General features: G+C 53.0%; 6 protein-coding genes across 6 annotated transcripts; 4 read left to right on the plus strand and 2 right to left on the minus strand.

Moving 5' to 3' along the window:
* Positions 1–23: 23 nt before the first annotated feature.
* TIM22 (translocation channel protein TIM22) lies at positions 24–1,082 on the plus strand. Its single transcript, XM_046090141.1, has 3 exons — positions 24–393; positions 508–603; positions 682–1,082. The coding sequence occupies exons 1-3, from the start codon at positions 271–273 to the stop codon at positions 1,015–1,017; spliced, it is 555 nt and encodes a 184-aa protein (XP_045946114.1). The 5' UTR covers positions 24–270; the 3' UTR covers positions 1,018–1,082.
* Positions 1,083–2,010: 928 nt separating this feature from the next.
* Positions 2,011–3,183, minus strand: LDX57_008420 (cysteine synthase A; the record flags this gene model as incomplete). The annotated part of the gene is made up of 2 exons (XM_046090142.1): positions 2,011–3,008; positions 3,066–3,183. 2 exons carry the CDS (start codon positions 3,181–3,183, stop codon positions 2,011–2,013), a joined length of 1,116 nt encoding a protein of 371 aa, XP_045946115.1.
* Positions 3,184–3,804: 621 nt separating this feature from the next.
* YCG1 (condensin subunit YCG1) lies at positions 3,805–7,214 on the plus strand (the record flags this gene model as incomplete). Its single annotated transcript, XM_046090143.1, has 2 exons — positions 3,805–5,844; positions 5,913–7,214. 2 exons carry the CDS (start codon positions 3,805–3,807, stop codon positions 7,212–7,214), a joined length of 3,342 nt encoding a protein of 1,113 aa, XP_045946116.1.
* A 2,038-nt stretch (positions 7,215–9,252) lies between these two features.
* NRP1 (putative RNA binding protein (Arp)) lies at positions 9,253–11,578 on the plus strand (the record flags this gene model as incomplete). The annotated part of the gene is made up of 4 exons (XM_046090144.1): positions 9,253–9,408; positions 9,636–9,693; positions 9,891–10,597; positions 10,667–11,578. The coding sequence occupies 4 exons, from the start codon at positions 9,253–9,255 to the stop codon at positions 11,576–11,578; spliced, it is 1,833 nt and encodes a 610-aa protein (XP_045946117.1).
* A 1,234-nt stretch (positions 11,579–12,812) lies between these two features.
* On the plus strand, positions 12,813–13,965 carry pre6 (proteasome core particle subunit alpha 4; the record flags this gene model as incomplete). Its single annotated transcript, XM_046090145.1, has 5 exons — positions 12,813–12,840; positions 12,898–12,904; positions 12,964–13,016; positions 13,161–13,548; positions 13,647–13,965. The coding sequence occupies 5 exons, from the start codon at positions 12,813–12,815 to the stop codon at positions 13,963–13,965; spliced, it is 795 nt and encodes a 264-aa protein (XP_045946118.1).
* A 153-nt stretch (positions 13,966–14,118) lies between these two features.
* On the minus strand, positions 14,119–15,358 carry LDX57_008424 (CHY zinc finger protein). Its single transcript, XM_046090146.1, has 6 exons — positions 15,158–15,358; positions 15,040–15,083; positions 14,898–14,971; positions 14,706–14,767; positions 14,516–14,617; positions 14,119–14,439 (listed from the first exon to the last, which is right to left on the minus strand). The coding sequence occupies exons 1-6, from the start codon at positions 15,160–15,162 to the stop codon at positions 14,358–14,360; spliced, it is 369 nt and encodes a 122-aa protein (XP_045946119.1). The 5' UTR covers positions 15,163–15,358; the 3' UTR covers positions 14,119–14,357.
* Between the last annotated feature and the right edge of the window lie 500 nt (positions 15,359–15,858).

Here is a 15,858-nt window from a genome sequence, read left to right on the forward strand (position 1 = left end):
CTGCACACATGGTCCGCACCGACCGCCGTGAATAAATTTGTGACAGCCGCCACGCCTTCTCCGCAAAAAGTCCGGGGCGCATCAACATCACCGATTTCTTCCTCCACCAGCGCTGTTGATCCCGGCCTTGTTTCCGGTCTTTTATTTCTTCCTTCTTTTTCTCTGCGTATCAGGTATTGTCTTTCTGTGTGGCTCTACTCTTCCGTCACCCCCACACCAACGTCAACCTATCCTCCATCCGATCTCGCAAACACCCTCATCCTTTTCACAATGAGCTTCCCAGGAATGACACCCCCTGTCGGCGGAGGCATGGGCGGTATGGGCGGCGCCGGCGCCGGCGGTCCAGCCAACATGCAGGGCATGAGCGAGCAGGAGCAGATGATGGTTAAGATGGTATGTTCTCGTCTATGGGAAGCTTCGGGACCGCACGTGTGTTCGCTGGACGGAGTGGCGATCGTCGGCTTCTGGTTTGGGGTGTTCTGGGTCTTGCTAACAGGTATAATACAGATGTATGCGGCTATGGAGTCGTGTCCCATTAAGACTGTTATCTCCGGTACGATGGGTTTCGGTCTCGGTGGTGTTTTTGGTTTGTTTATGGCTAGTGTATGTCTTTCCCCCCTCTCTCCTCTTCTTTATCATCAAGACCAAATCAACTGACATACAACCCCCCCAACTGAATAGATGTCCTACGACTCAACCTTCACGCCCCAAGGAAAAGCCATCGCCGACCTCCCCTGGCGCGAGCAAGTCCGTCGCGGCTTCAAGGACATGGGTTCCCGGTCGTGGTCGTCCGCCAAGAACTTCGGTATCGTGGGCGCCCTGTACTCCGGCACGGAGTGCTGTATTGAGGGACTCCGTGCGAAAAACGATCTCACGAATAGTGTCTCCGCCGGGTGCATTACTGGTGGTATTCTGGGTGCTAAGGCCGGGCCTCAGGCGGCTGCTGCTGGATGTGTGGGCTTTGCGGCGTTTAGTGCTGCGATTGATGCTTATATGAGGATGCCGGAGAAGGAGTAGATTCCGTTCTTTGTTTCGTCTTTGGGGAGGTTGAGCTATTTGTATAGACGGCGGCAAGGTGGGGGGGTATGGGAGGTAGATGGGAAGGGACTGTATAGGGTGGATTGTTTTGATATGGGTTGATTGATTGATCACTTTGATGGGCGTTGGTTTGGGAGAGAGCGGTTTGCATTTTGGCGTTTGGGGGCTTTGTTTTCATGTTGTTGCTGTCAGAGGTCCTCGGTGGGTATCAAGTAGGGAGGTATCACCTAGAATCGCTAAGTACATGTTAGATATCAGGGCGGTGGTTTGTGAGACTCACAACTCTATGTATAATATAATTTATCAAGTACTATGGATTCTTATGCATGAGGAATAGAGCAATAATGTTGGTTCCATCTTAGACCTGTTTATTGTTGGAGGGAATATCCTCGCGCAGTTATTCACATGTCCCCTGCTAGTTACTAACGTTGGAATATATTTTCTGAGAATCCGCCCAAAGACAACAGCATGTGTAGGAAATGATACGGTGTTTTTCAAACACCAGCAGACTTGAATCGATTGGATAGTCGTTTTATCTGTTAGAAATAACTATCGTGATTCTCAAATTGGGGTAGATGGTTGGTGGGAAGTATATATTTGCCGACTTACCGACTTCTTGTAGTTTGCGATCTAACGTGACTTTTAGTCGATATGATGGACGTATACATTGAGCTTGCTTTCCATCGCCTAAAGACTGAAATAGATGGGATAGAGATGTTGTTCATATTATGGCGAATTCATCCATGACGGTCAACCTGCAATGCTCCTACGGTCTCCCGCTAGGTCAATGAGCAAGAAGGTTTATGCTCACGTCGCTGCCAATGTATCTCATCGTTTCAATGTTTGCGCTGTTCTTTATTGAAAGTCTAATTGTTTGTCGCAGTTATATAGTACGTTAAAGAGCACCCTCGAGCAGGGTAAAATCGCTATTGCACAGATCTATCAACATACATGCATTATAGCACGAATACATTAAGGCAGCACGATGTACTTCTCCAGATGCTTGGGAATGGCAGTCCGCAATCCCTTGCCCTGCAGCCAGGTGTTCGAGAACAGACGGTCCGCGTACCGATACGCTCCGTCGCACAGGATGGTCACCACGGTGTTGCCCGCGCCCAGCTTCTCGGCGACCTCCTTAGCGGCGACCACGTTCAGCGCGGAGCTGGCGCCCAAGTACAGACCCTCCTCGTCGAGACAGCGGTAGACCATCTCGATGGACTTCTCGTCGCTGATGTTCAAAGATCCATCCAGCAGATCAATGTCCGGCTGCAGATTGTCCGTCACCCGACCCTGTCCAATTCCCTCCGTGATACTGCTTCCGCTGCGCTCGACCAAGTTGCCCCCGCTCTGGATGTAGCTGTGCAGCACACTGCCCGGGGGATCGGCCAAGAAGCTCTTCACCTTTCCGTCACTGACCGTTTTCAAGTACCGCGTGATACCGGCCAAGGTGCCTCCGGTTCCAGTGGCGCAGGTAAACGCGTCGAGCTTGCCTTCGGTCTGCGCCCAGAGCTCCGGCCCGGTCGTCTCGATGTGCGCCTGTCGGTTGGCCGTGTTGTCGAACTGGTTCGTCCAGACCGCGTTATCCAACGACTCCGCATGTCGGCGCGCCTGGTGGTTGTAGTTCTGGGGGTTGTCAAACGCCACCGCGGGCACCGGGTACACCTCCGCTCCCAGCAACCGCAGCAGATCAATCTTGCCCTGCGACTGCGTGTTGGGCATGTAGATAACCAGCTTGTACCCCTTGGACCGACACACGTGCGCCAGTCCAATTCCTGTGTTTCCGGCCGTGCCTTCCACCACCGTACCGCCGGGCTTCAACAGACCCTTCTCTTCCGCATCCTTGACCACGAACAGCGCGGCTCGGTCCTTGACGCTGCCACCGGGGTTCTGGAACTCGGCTTTACCGAGCACGTTGCAGCCTGTCTGCTCGGAGATACGTTTTAGGCGGATCAGTGGGGTATTCCCAATGGCTTTGAGTTGTTAGCTCGTTCCCATTCTCAACGAGGTGGGGGACCAGAAGTGCCTACCTTCGGTGAGACCGTGGACGACACCTTGGGCATGCGATACTCGGACACCGTAGGCGGTTGAACCTTCTGCTGCGCGCAGCGCAGTGGAGCCGAATCGTCGGATACTTTGACGGAACATTGTGCTCAGGTCTGGCAAGTGATCGCAATTATCCTGAACGCAGAAGCAGCTGCACCGGTGGAGAGAAGCTTGTCGAGTCAATTGATTCCCCGGATTCAATGCCGATGGTCGGCCTTAGTCAGGGCCACGTGACCGATGGCGTGATGGACTTGACTTGCGGCTTTGTAGACCGACGGGAGGAACAATATGGAGAACAGGAAGATCGAGGGATCATGGCTTCTTTCTAGTATATTCTGCAAGTTAATTAATCTCAATTAATACACATGGACTCAATAATATTCCCTGTAATCGCTGGTAGTTGCATTGTACGTACCTAGCTGTATAGTGACTACTACTACTGGCTGCCACGTGCATACCCTAGCCCTTATCTTAGCGCTTCCCGTTTGGGCTGTTTGTTTATCCCCTCCCCGTGACTCCGGGTCCAGTGATGATAACTCCGTTTCATCGCAAACTGCCCGCTCTTTGTTGTCCAGACTCCAGACACGCCAGACAACGGCCGACTGCCCCGCGGCCCCTCAAACAATCAATGCCGCTGTACTGAGATGCTCTTGCCCTCAGTCTGATCCACCCTCTACTAACCTACAGTAATCACATCACAACACTATTCCCCCCTCCGCCATCATGCCCAGTCGAGTTGCCGCCCGTTCGACGTCTGGGACCTCCCGCAAAGCCTCCAGCCAGCCGTCTCGCGCCGGATCTGCCACGCCGTCCATCGCCATCCCTGAAGAGCCCTCGTTGCCCGAGGCCATCCCCAGCCTGCGCCGCGATGTCTGTTCCATTTTCGCCGACGCTCAGCGCTCGACGACCGGTCATCGAAAACTCGTCGTGCGACTGCGAAAACTGCAAGAGTCCTGCTGCGGCATCAGAAGCTCAAAGAAAGACGGCAGCACGAAAGTTCCGGACGACGTCTTGATGGGAGAGGAGACGCTCCCTGAGAAAGAGTTCAATATCGAAATCGGTCGCTGCATGCTGCGCATCCTGCCGATCAAGAAGTCAGAGCCTGTCGGCGATCGCCTTCTTCGCTTTTTAGGAAATTTCTTGATCCATGCCTCCGAAAAAGATGCTGAGATTTTCGCCGCCGAGGATGACGACCACGTGCCCGAAACGCCGACCGCCCGACTGACGACGAGTATTGTGGCTCTCGTGGTGCCGCTTCTGTCGGCGAAAGATCGCACCGTGCGATTCCGTGCTACCCAGATTATTGCGCATATTGTCAATTCTCTCGACACCGTCGATGACGACCTGTACCATGCTATTCGGCAGGGTCTCTTGAAGCGAATCAGAGATAAGGAGTCTTCCGTCCGAGTCCAGGCGGTGATGGGTCTAGGCCGCTTGGCGGGAAATGAAGAGGATGACGACAACAATGGTGATAGTACGGCGCTCGTTGAGAAACTGGTGGAGATTATGCAGAATGATACAAGTGCCGACGTGCGGAAAACGTTGCTTCTCAACCTACCCCTCCTCCCTAACACCCTCCCCTACCTGTTGGAACGAGCCCGCGATCTTGATGCACCGACGCGACGTGCCTTGTATTCCCGCCTCTTGCCCACTCTGGGAGATTTCCGCCACTTGTCACTGTCGATGAGAGAGAAGATGCTCCGATGGGGCTTACGTGACCGTGACGAGAGTGTTAGAAAGGCCACGGGCAAACTCTTCTTCGACCGGTGGATCGAGGACGTGGCAGGCTCGACTCAGGATTCTGAAGGTGGTCCCATCCAACGCTCGCCCCCGAACATCCCCGCCCTGTTGGAATTGCTGGAGAGAATCGACGTGGTCAACTCTGGCGTGGAGTCCGGAATTGCGCACGAGGCTATGCGGAGCTTCTGGGAGGGCCGGCCCGATTATCGGGAGGCCGTCGTTTTCGACGAGGAGTTCTGGGAATCCCTCACCGGTGAATCTGTTTTTCTGCTTCGCTCCTTCAACGATTTCTGCCGCGTGGAGAATGAAGGAAAATACGAAAGTCTGGCGGACGAGAAGATCCCGGAAGTTACAGCCCTTGCCTACTACCTGCACAAATATCTGTCGGCCCTTTTACAAAAGAAGAAAGAGTCCAAAGATACTGGGGATGCCAACGATGATGACTGCGTGGAGCTTGAGTTCGTGGTCGAGCAACTTCTCCACGTGGCCATGACCCTGGATTACAGTGACGAGGTGGGACGACGAAAGATGTATACCCTTCTACGGGAGTCCTTGGCGGTCCCGGAGCTGCCTCAGGAAAGCACCAAACTCACCATTGAGACTCTGCGGTTCGTGTGCGGTCCCGCTGTCGCTGCCGAGAACGAATTCTGCAGCGTTGTATTGGAAGCTATCGCCGAAGTCCACGACACGATCACGACCGAGGACAGCTTCGTCTCGGCCAAATCGGAGATCAGCGACGACACCGCTAGCCGCCACCGTTCCGAGACCCCGGGTGACGGCGAGCCCGACAAGCCCTTCAACAAAGAAGAGGCTAAGGCGAAGATCCTGCGGGAGATCGTGGTGAACATGAAGTGTCTGCATATTGCCCTGTGTATGCTGCAAAACGTGCAGGGCAACCTGCAGGAGAACATGAACTTGGTGACCATGTTGAACAACCTCGTGGTGCCTGCGGTTCGGAGTCACGAGGCTCCCATCCGTGAGAGAGGTCTGGAGTGTTTGGGGCTCTGTTGTTTGTTGGACAAGGTTAGTTAGTCCTCGCTTGCGTAGTATCTGTGTTGTATCTGTGTTGCTAACCCATTTCATCCGTCTAGACTCTGGCTGAAGAGAACATGACGCTCTTCATCCATTGCTACAGCAAAGGCCACGAGGCTTTGCAGGTCACCGCCATCCACATTCTATGTGATATGCTGACCACCCACCCCTCCTTGTTAACGCCCGTCACTCAATCGGATGGGGAGACTATCACCCCACCCGTGTTCCAGAAACCATTGCTCAAGGTGTTTGCGCGGGCCCTCAAGTCTAGCTCCCCGATGACGGTGCAATCGGCGGCCGCTACTGCGCTCTCGAAGCTTTTGCTCACTAATGTCTTCACGCCGTCCGGGTCAAATATCCCGCAAGCCATCCTGGATTACAACCAGGTTACCATTGAAACTCTGCTGTCGAATCTGGTGGTGTCTTTCTTCCACCCGCGCACTCGAGAAAACCCGGCCCTCCGGCAGTCCTTGGCTTACTTCTTCCCTGTCTACTGCCATTCACGCCTCGACAACACCCAACATATGCGAAGAGTCATCGTTCCAGTGATTCGCACGGTCCTGAACTCGGCCGAGGAGCACTACTCCCTCGAAGCGGAGGAAGATAGTGACGGCGATATCGACGAGACGGCAGGTCAGAGAGAGCTGAAGGCCCTGATGAGCGGCCTCCTGGGCATGGTCGCGGAGTGGACCGACGAGCGCCGAGTGCTCGGCCTGGGCGGCGAGAAGGTGCTCACGGGGGCCTCTGCCAGCCCCAACGTCTGTGGATTCGTTCACCTGGGATTGGTCAAGGACATCTTGGAACGGGTACTGGGCATCAGCGAAGGCCCCAACCGCTGTTCCAAGGACGAGAAGAAGCTTCTCTTCTCGCTGATGAGCAAGCTTTACATCTCCCCGCCCACGGTTCCCTCGCGCTCGAGCTCTCGCAACCCCGAAGGCGACGACCCCTTCCGCTCCAGCGTTCGCAGCGCGCAGGCGGACATCTCTACCGACAACGCCCAGCTGGCTCAAGAAGTCAAAGAACTGCTCGACGAGACGATCGAAGAGGGTCTCGCGGCCGAGGCATCCGGCCGCAACGCCCTCGTCAAGGTGAAGAACGCCGTGCTGAAGATTTTGGCCATCGCGCAAGGCGCTCGCCCGCCTAGCGTTCGCCCTAAGGAGGAGGGCGAGGAGGGCGACAGCGACATGATGAGCGTGCGATCCGGGAGTGTGCGATCGAACAGCGTGCGCCCATCCGTCGAGCCCGGCGTCCGTCGCCGGGGTGTGTCCATCGAACCTAGCATCATGGAGGAAGATGAGAACGACGACAGTCGCCATACGATTATCAAGTCGGAGGTGATTGAGGAGGAAGATGAGGAATAGGCATGTTTTTTTATTTGGCAGTGCAGGTCGGCGTTTCGGATGGATGGGCTGGTCAGGATGGATTGGTTCTTCTTCTCGGATGGATTTTGCAATGTAATTAATTCGTTGGTCATGTGGTGTACATGGTTGATGGTAGTTCATGATTCTATATTTCTTTTTTGGTATGACATACGTAGACGTTCCAGAGGTCTTGCATGGCGTTACATGCTTAAAATGCCACGGAGCAAATATTTTGGTATACTTCACCTTAGACATGTGAAGTACCTACAGCGTATAATCATAGAGAGAGAGAGAGAGAGAGAGAGAGAGAGAGAGAGTCAAGTATAGCGATGCCTAGCTAGGTACTCCGTACTATCCGTAGATCCGACAAGCACCGTAACTCCGGAAATGGATGGCACCATGTGGCACCCCCGAGTAGGTCGTAGGCACCAACAGGTAGTCCGACTCCATCGGGGTTCATTATTGGTCGCGAATTTCGGAGAATCATCAATGTCATAAATGATAAATCACTGCTAATAGCTCCGAATCAAGTCATTAAGAGCTATTGATAGGTAACGGGCGGAACTGGCTGGGGATGTCATGGCCTGATCGTGCCGGGAAAAAGTACCGAGTCCGCAGTGTCTCGCGGGGGAGAGTCCGATCGTATTGGTTTGCAATAGAGTACAGACAGAGTTGGCGTTAACTTGTTTGGGATCGACCATTCAGTTATTCTATACTAATCTCTACACTCTACTGAGTCTACTACTGAAGCGTTATGGCAAACGGCGGTAACGGTACGGAACAGCCGGCAGCGGGTAAAATACACTAGCGAGGCCATTCCCGGGGCACTGCACCAATCAGAGGGCTTATCGGAGTGGTCTGCCATCCTTTTTCTTTTGTTTCTTTTTTTTGAGTTTCTTTTTGTTTTCTGTTTTTCTGTATTTCCAAGGATAGTTCAGGAAGCTATCGACTCCTGCATTCTGGTATCTTGGAATCTGAGAGTTTGTGTAGATTCAAGCACTCCATAATTCCTACTGTACCTAGTTACCTAGTTCAAGAGATCGACCTGGATTGATTGACCTTCACTACTTAGCTACAGCAAGTGCCTACCTACCAGGTACTAAAGTAGGTACACCCAAGTCGACTGGTTGCGTGCATCAAAATGACTGCCTGATAAACTCAATGACAGTTTGACAGAAGTACCTTAATTAATCCCTTCGTGTCCGGCTGCACGTTCACCTTCCTTTGCCCGCTGCTTTCTCCCCTATTCCAGTCGGGGAGATCAAGTCCAACTCGTGCCAATTAGTCAATTGGAGTCGTCTTATCCCCGAGAAGACCTTGAGGACCGATACCACTGGTTACCAGTCCGGGTACGCCCTGGTAAACCCCCGTATTCCCAATTCATACTCCGTACAATCCACGGTCCCGACGCCAGAACCGCTTCAATATCGCCAATCCATCGGAATACTCGATCTGTATGGACGTGTGAAGGCAGGAAGCAAGTCAGCAGAGAGGCTCTGTCAATTCCCCGTAGATACTCAGTTGGCCTGTCAATTCTTTCCTCGGTGCCTGATTCCATCTTCATGACTTGACTGGAAACCGAAACTTTTTTTTTTCTTTTTCCCATTTTTTTTTTCTCTCTTTTAATCTCGACGCTCCACCAAGCAGGAAAAGCTGCTGATTCCCAATCCTGACCTGGGCGATTCTTCCTTTCTTTCTTTTCCCTTCGCTTCCTTCTCCTCCTCTCTCCTCTCGCCTTTCTCCCCCCTCCTCCTTTCCCCCCCGTTTGCCTTACCGTGCTTCGTCGTTGATTCACGGGCGGTCTGGTTCCTTTTCTTCTTTCTTTCTTTCTTTTTTCTCCTTTCTTTTCGTCGCGAATTAGTGTCGGTCTTTGCTTAGAGACACTTATTTTTCCGCCCCGTCGCTCTCTTCCCTCCCTCTTCTTCCTTTTCCCCCCCCCTCTTCTCCCCCCTACCGCTCCGCTGGCGTGTGTGAGTGAGAAAGAGTAGCGATAGTCCGACCTTCAGCCAACAGAAAAGAACTTCGGGACTCTCGAGCGATGGCATCCGTTTCCGCACCCACCCCCAAGCTGGATCGCTACATTGTCATCCACGTCGCGACCACCTGCGACGAGCATGGCGTCTACGTCACCAAGGATTCAGCTGAGGTGATTGAGCTGGGGTGGATCTTGTTGGATGCTCAAACCTGCGAGGAGGTAAGTGTGCAATGATTGTTGATTGCTTCGTCGATGTGATGCCTGTTTTTCCCCTTCCCCTCCTGGGTTTTTCCTACCAGATTTTTTCTCCTCCATTTCTATTTAGAATCATTGTTGTTCAACACGAGAAAAGCTTTTTCTCTCTTCCTATAGTTCCCTCTAATTCGCTCTGGATTCTTTGGCTTTCTTCGCTGGCATGACTAATTTTTTTTCTTACCTCGGTTTAGTTGCACCGTGAGAGCGTGCTTGTCAAGCCTGTCAACACTCCGATCACGCCTCTCTGTAGTAAGTGCATTCCAATTGATTTCCCGAGCCCTTTTCCCATTTTACCCAACCAAATGCCTCTGCCTGTCCCTTTCCATCAATTCCCATTCCTCTTACCCTTCCCTTACGCCATCACCACATCTTTCCATACCCATACCCTCCCTACCCCCTTCCGGATGTATCGGTCTGCTGGTTCAATGGCTGACGGTCTCCGACAGCGAGCCTGACAACTCTGACATGGGAGCACGTCCGCTCGGCAGGTACCTTCCGCGATGCTATTTCCCGCTTTGACGCCTTCGCCCAGGAACACCTCATCAACAAGAAGCTGGAATTCGCTTTCGTGACGTTGGATTCGTGGGACCTTCGTGTGCAGCTGCCTCGCGAAGCCCGAGACAAGGCGGTCGTCCTCCCCGCGTACCTTCAGCACTCGCGGACCTTCGACCTCCGCACCGAATATCAGCGATGGCAGACTCACCACCCCGAGTCTCTGCCCTTCGGCCCCAGCTCGCTCTCCAACATCTGTGCCGCCCTCGAAGTCGAACCCGTTCAAACCTCCGCCCCCATCAAGCACAACCTTCCCTTCCACCTGCAGGCCTTGGCCCCCGCTTCCCCTCGCCGGGCTATGGAGGAGGCTATCACCCTGGCTCGAGTGCTCCGAGGATTGATTCGCAAGTCTCAGCCGCCGCATGAACACCCCGAGATCATGACTCGACCTATGGATGCCAGAGCCGACGTCCGTGCCTTCTTGACGGAACGCAGCAAGGTGCTTCACCTGAGCGGTCTGCCCCATGATACGACGCAGTCGGAATTGGAGAGCTGGTTCACGCAGTTTGGCGGTCGTCCCATCGCCTTCTGGACTCTCCGCACTCCGGACCAACACAAGCCGACGGGTACCGGCTTTGCTGTCTTCTCGTCTCACGAAGAGGTATGAATCTGGCCCCGTCTCGGGTTGGGAGATTTATTTGCCCCTCATTCTGACTCTTTGGACATATAGGCCGCCGAAAGCCTGTGCATGAACGGCCGTGCTCTGAACGAGAAGGCCATCGAAGTGTCTCCTTCGTCTAGCCGCGTTCTTGACCGTGCCGCGGAAATTCTGACCCCCTTCCCCCCGTCGAAAAACCGCCCTCGCCCCGGTGACTGGACCTGCCCGTCGTGTGGATTCTCCAACTTCCAGCGTCGTACGGCTTGCTTCCGCTGCTCCTTCCCGGCCATGGCGGCCGCCCCCGATCCCATGGGATACGGGGCGTACGGATACGGTCCCCCCTCGATGATGCCTCCTCACATGGGAGGTCACGGTCACGGTATGGGTCACTCCCGTGGCATGGGTGGCAGCGGCGGCGTTGTCCCCTTCCGTGCAGGTGATTGGAAGTGTGGCTCCGAGGGTTGCGGCTACCACAACTTCGCCAAGAACATCAACTGCTTGCGCTGCGGTGCTCCTCGATCCGGAGCGGCCGTCGTCGCCGACTCCGCGTTCCCCTCTCCCATGGACCCTCCGTCCAGCTTCGGAATGGGTCCCAACTCGATGACCAGCACCCCCGCCCCGGGTCCATTCACCTCTTCGGCCGGCGGATTTGGCGGTTTCAACCAGCAGTTTGGCGGGCCCCCCAGCAACTACGCCCTGCCGTCGGGCCTGGGCAGTGCTCCCGGAGGATACCCCCCTATGGGTCAGATGAACGCCGGATACGGCTCCAGCAACGCTTCTCACTCCGCCGCTTCCTTCGCCAACCCGGCCACCCAGGCTGCGTTCACCGGTGCTGACCACACCACTTCGAATAGCGCGTTCTACGGCAACGAGGGATCCAACGACCCGTTTGCTTTCCTTTCCACCGGACTTGGAGGATTGACCGTGGCCGATGATGCTCACTCCCGTCGCAATGGAGCCGGAGCTAACAAGTCCCCTGCCTAAACTTTTCGGGGCTGGGACCGGGACTGTACTACTCACTTTCCAGGGCACCCACTTTCTTTGTTAATATGAAGATTTCATGGTTGTTGGTATATGTGACGGGTTGATATTTGTGACTGTGCGTTTGTATAGGGAAATTCTGCAGTTCTGGTGCATTCGGTTGGGAGGAGCAGGGCCGGTAGCGTGTCGTCGTTTCCTCGGATTGGGGGTTCCCCCCCTCTTTTTATTTTTCTTTCCAGGCAGCCTTTCATTGTTCCATGTCAAAATTTGTTTGTCTTTTTTTCGGTATGTCTTACTATTGCGTCTTTGGAAGCGATGTTTCAGGGGTATAGAACACCGTCCCACCCGATGGACAGCGGGACGGTTTCATACATCAAATTCTCGTGCCTTTGCCTGATTTTGCTGAGAGAGTCATCGGGTCAGGATGAGGTTTGCACTTTCACATCATTGTCGTGCATCTCAGACGGAGCTTTTCTTTTCTTTTCTGGGGTTCCGGCACGACCACGGTTGAAGGGGTTCAACCATGGCATTGCATTTACTTTCTAGAATGTTTTTTTTTGTTTTTCTTTTTGTGTTCTGGCTTCTCAGTTCATCTCTGCACTCTTCGGCAATAGGATTCAGGAGAATCATGGTATTGATCACGGATGGGATACATTGGAACGGACTCTGTTGGGGTGTTGGGGTATCTTCCTTTTGAGCCAGCAAAATTTCAGCCAGCGATGAACAGACTTGGGATGGGTTCGGATTGGGATTGTGAGTGCAATATGATTGTTCTGATGTTTCTACTTTATATTGATTTGCTATTGTATCTTCCTGGTTTGCATTCTGGTTCTTGTATTTGACGATCCATCTTAAAGAGAGTGAGTGCTCTTAGTACAGATTAGAGGTAGATGTTTTGCACATTTTGCATTACGGATGCAGTTTATACCATTTATAGATCAATAGAGGAGACAGAGAACTTGTTTCGTCATAGTTGATCCATCTAGCAATTCGATGGTGAATACGGAGTATGAAGGCGGAGTGACTAACCGCGCGCCAAGCGCTACCGTCCGGGAGCTCTGGAGGCAGCCGCAGGACTCGCGTCCACATCTGTCATCCGACGGACCTCTGGTTTCCAGCTCTACGATTATACTGCCCAACGTCCTATTTCCTCTTTTCTTTGACCTTCATCTGTCTGCCAGCTCCTTTTGTCCGTTAGTTTGAATTTCCACCCGATTGAATCTTCCCCTCGCTCATAATGTCCGGATACGACCGTGCTCTTTCAGGTAAGTTAGCTAGGTGCTCCGTGGTGACGTTGATGGACTGGATCTAACGATGTGTAGTTTTTAGGTATGTGTGACCTGGGCTGGATGCTATAGGATATGATGAGGATATTGATGGCTGTACAGTCCAGATGGACATGTCTTTCAGGTTGAATATGCGATGGAGGCTGTGAAACGAGGTATCTCCCCTCCCATCTCATCCTATCTCCCCTCAACTGTACAAACCTACGACTCGGCCCACCTATCTTTATAGCTACCTGTCGACCTGCTTGTCATTTACACACCTACCCTCCTCATCACCAACCACTAAAACTCCCACCTAGGAACCTGCGCCGTCGGCGTCAAAGGCCGCGACATCGTCGTCCTCGGCTGCGAGAAGCGCTCGGCCCTAAAACTCCAAGACACGCGCATCACGCCCTCCAAGATCGCCGTCGTCGACAACCACGCCGTCCTGGCCTTTGCCGGTCTGAACGCCGACGCCCGCATCCTGATCGACAAGGCCCGCCTCGAAGCCCAGTCTCACCGCCTCACCGTCGAAGACCCCGTCAGCATCGAATACATCACGAAGTACATTGCGAGCGTGCAGCAGCGGTACACGCAGAGTGGTGGTGTCCGGCCGTTTGGGATTAGTACGTTGGTGGTTGGGTTTGATCCGAATGATGATGTGCCGAGATTGTATCAGACGGAGCCGTCGGGGATTTATTCTGCTTGGTTAGTGGCCTTGTCCCTATCTCACTGTCCCTGGGGGGGGGTGTGAAGTGGGTGGTGGAAAATGATAGGAAGGATGGCTAACGAGAATCCCTGTCTAGGAAAGCAAACGCCATCGGCCGTTCCAGCAAAACCGTCCGCGAGTTCCTCGAGCGCAACCACCAAGAAGACATGGACCGCGAGGCCACCATCCAACTGACCATCAAGTCGCTGCTGGAAGTCGTGCAGACCGGCGCCAAGAACATCGAGGTGGCCATCATGTCGCCTGGCCGGACGATCGAGATGCTGCCCGAGGACCAGATCGAGGCGTACGTGAAGAGCATAGAGACTGAGAAGCAGGAGGAGGCGGCGAAGAAGAAGACGGGTCGTGGTGGGACTACGACGGCGGCGATCTTGACGAGGGGGGAGGGTAGAGAGTAGACGTTGACTCTTCTGTCTCTGTCTCTTCTGGAGTAGTTGATTTTGACGTGAAGAAGGGGGGAGGGGTGGAGTAATTAGATGTGATTACTGCTACTACACACACTACTTTACTACTTACTACGTATGGTCATGTTCATGTTCATTCTGTTTTATTTCTTTTCTTTTATTCGTTTCTTTGGACTGTAGAATTGCTCGTCTCTCCATCTATCATCTACCCACCCCCCTCCCCAACCCCAAAGAAATATGAAACCAAACCAAATCAATCATATCATCATTAACGCACAATGCAAGTAAGCCATGCACCCCGCAGCTCAATACCAATATCAACACCAAAGCCAACAAATATGTATAAAACGAAGGATCGTAAGAACGGAGGAAAGTATTTGGATCGGTTAGCCCAGTCGATCCGACCCATCCTTGATATTGAATAGCGAGCGCTCCTCGTGGCCGCGCACTCGGTCATCTTTGAGCATTCTATTGGAGAGGAGGTTGTTAGTTTATATGTTATAGAGTGAGGGTTTACGGGGATGAAGAAGGGGAAGAGGGGTACCTCGAATCGATCCGCGCGTCTTCGCCTTCGACCTGTAACGAGGGCTTCGGGGTCACGGCCTCGATGACGAAGTGGTTGTCGCAGTGGGGGCAGTATTCGTCACTGTTATTTTGGGGGAACAGGTTGTTAGTGTACAGACCTGGTTGATTGATTTGTGATTCCTTCTTTTGGGGTAGGGGAGGGGAGGTACCTTTCTTCAAACTCCGCCGCGTCTTTCCGGAAACATTTCTTGCATTTCTTGCACGCGAATACCTATTGTCCACCCCATTGTTATTTTTTTTCGCCTCTTCTCGGTGGGTACATATCTGGCTATATATGTCTTCCCGTGTTCTGTCGACTTGGACTGGGTTGATGTGCTATGCGCTGTGCTGGGAGTGCATACCATTTCAGTCGCTTTGGCTAGCATATGAGATTCTTGTTCTTGGTGGCATTCGGCGCAGTCGAACCATTTTTTACCTGATCCATGAAATCGGGATGAGATGGGATTGGATTGGATTAAATTGGATCCAGGAGGAGGGACGCACAGCAAGGAGATCGAATGGCCACTTGGGCGTTGAGGATGTGTTTACTGCGGGGGGTTTGAGTCAGTAAATTATTGAGACCTGGGGAAGGGAAAGAGTGGAGGATGGGTGGATGCTGTACCACATGGTTATGGGATCAAGATGAGTAGTTTGGGTAATATCATAAAGGGAGGGAAGAGGAAGTGAGGAGAAAGTCGAATCAGGGAGAATGAGTGACTGGAGGCGAGGCGGAGAGAAATGTTTCTCCTTCAGACGAGGCGGAGGCTAAAAATACGAATGGATGGATTTCTACTTCTATTTCTATTTATTTGTCTACAATGCATTATATTTATAATTCAGTACTTGCCTCTATTATTGATTATTTCTGTCTGCACAAGGGATCTACAGGAGGTGAGTCTGGACGTGTAGATTTAGACTGGTGGAGAGTTGTCGGTCTCTTCCCTTCATCGTCGTCATCCCCACTTCTGCCTCTCTCTCTCTCTCTCTCTCTTTCTTCTTCCTCTCTTCCTCTCCTTCTCTCCTCCACTCTCGTTCGCTCGTCTCTCTCTCTCCTCCCCCTTTTCCAGTCACTCTCTCGCATTCTCCCTCTTCCTCTCCCTCTTCCTATCATCCTATCCTTCCCTCCCTTCCCTTCCTTCCATCCCTTCCTCTCTGCCATCCCCTCCTGTTCGTCCAGACTTCCGCCTAGAGCTCCGCCACACTCCCCGAATCCCCCTGTGGATTTCCGCCCCGATTCTCGACCTCCTCTAGTACTGCTGGTTCGGTGGAATTCCGCTATCCTTCTCAACCAACTCACTCACTTTCTTCCGTCCTTCTTTTATT

The sequence above is a fragment of the Aspergillus melleus genome (genome assembly GCF_016097325.1).
Source record: "Aspergillus melleus strain CBS 546.65 chromosome Unknown contig4, whole genome shotgun sequence".
Taxonomy (NCBI): Eukaryota; Fungi; Ascomycota; class Eurotiomycetes; order Eurotiales; family Aspergillaceae; genus Aspergillus; species Aspergillus melleus.

What these genes read in the sequence shown, in the direction of transcription:
- TIM22 (XM_046090141.1), top strand. Translation starts at nt 271, where the DNA reads ATGAGCTTCCCAGGAATGACACCCCCTGTCGGCGGAGGCATGGGCGGT. An exon ending in AGCAGATGATGGTTAAGATG is followed by an intron (nt 394 to 507) that starts GTATGTTCTCGT and finishes GGTATAATACAG; the next exon opens with ATGTATGCGGCTATGGAGTC. An exon ending in TTGGTTTGTTTATGGCTAGT is followed by an intron (nt 604 to 681) that starts GTATGTCTTTCC and finishes CCAACTGAATAG; the next exon opens with ATGTCCTACGACTCAACCTT.
- LDX57_008424 (XM_046090146.1), bottom strand. An exon ending in GGCCATTCGATCTCCTTGCT is followed by an intron (nt 14,972 to 15,039) that starts GTGCGTCCCTCC and finishes TTCATGGATCAG; the next exon opens with GTAAAAAATGGTTCGACTGC. An exon ending in GCGGCGGAGTTTGAAGAAAG is followed by an intron (nt 14,618 to 14,705) that starts GTACCTCCCCTC and finishes CCAAAATAACAG; the next exon opens with TGACGAATACTGCCCCCACT.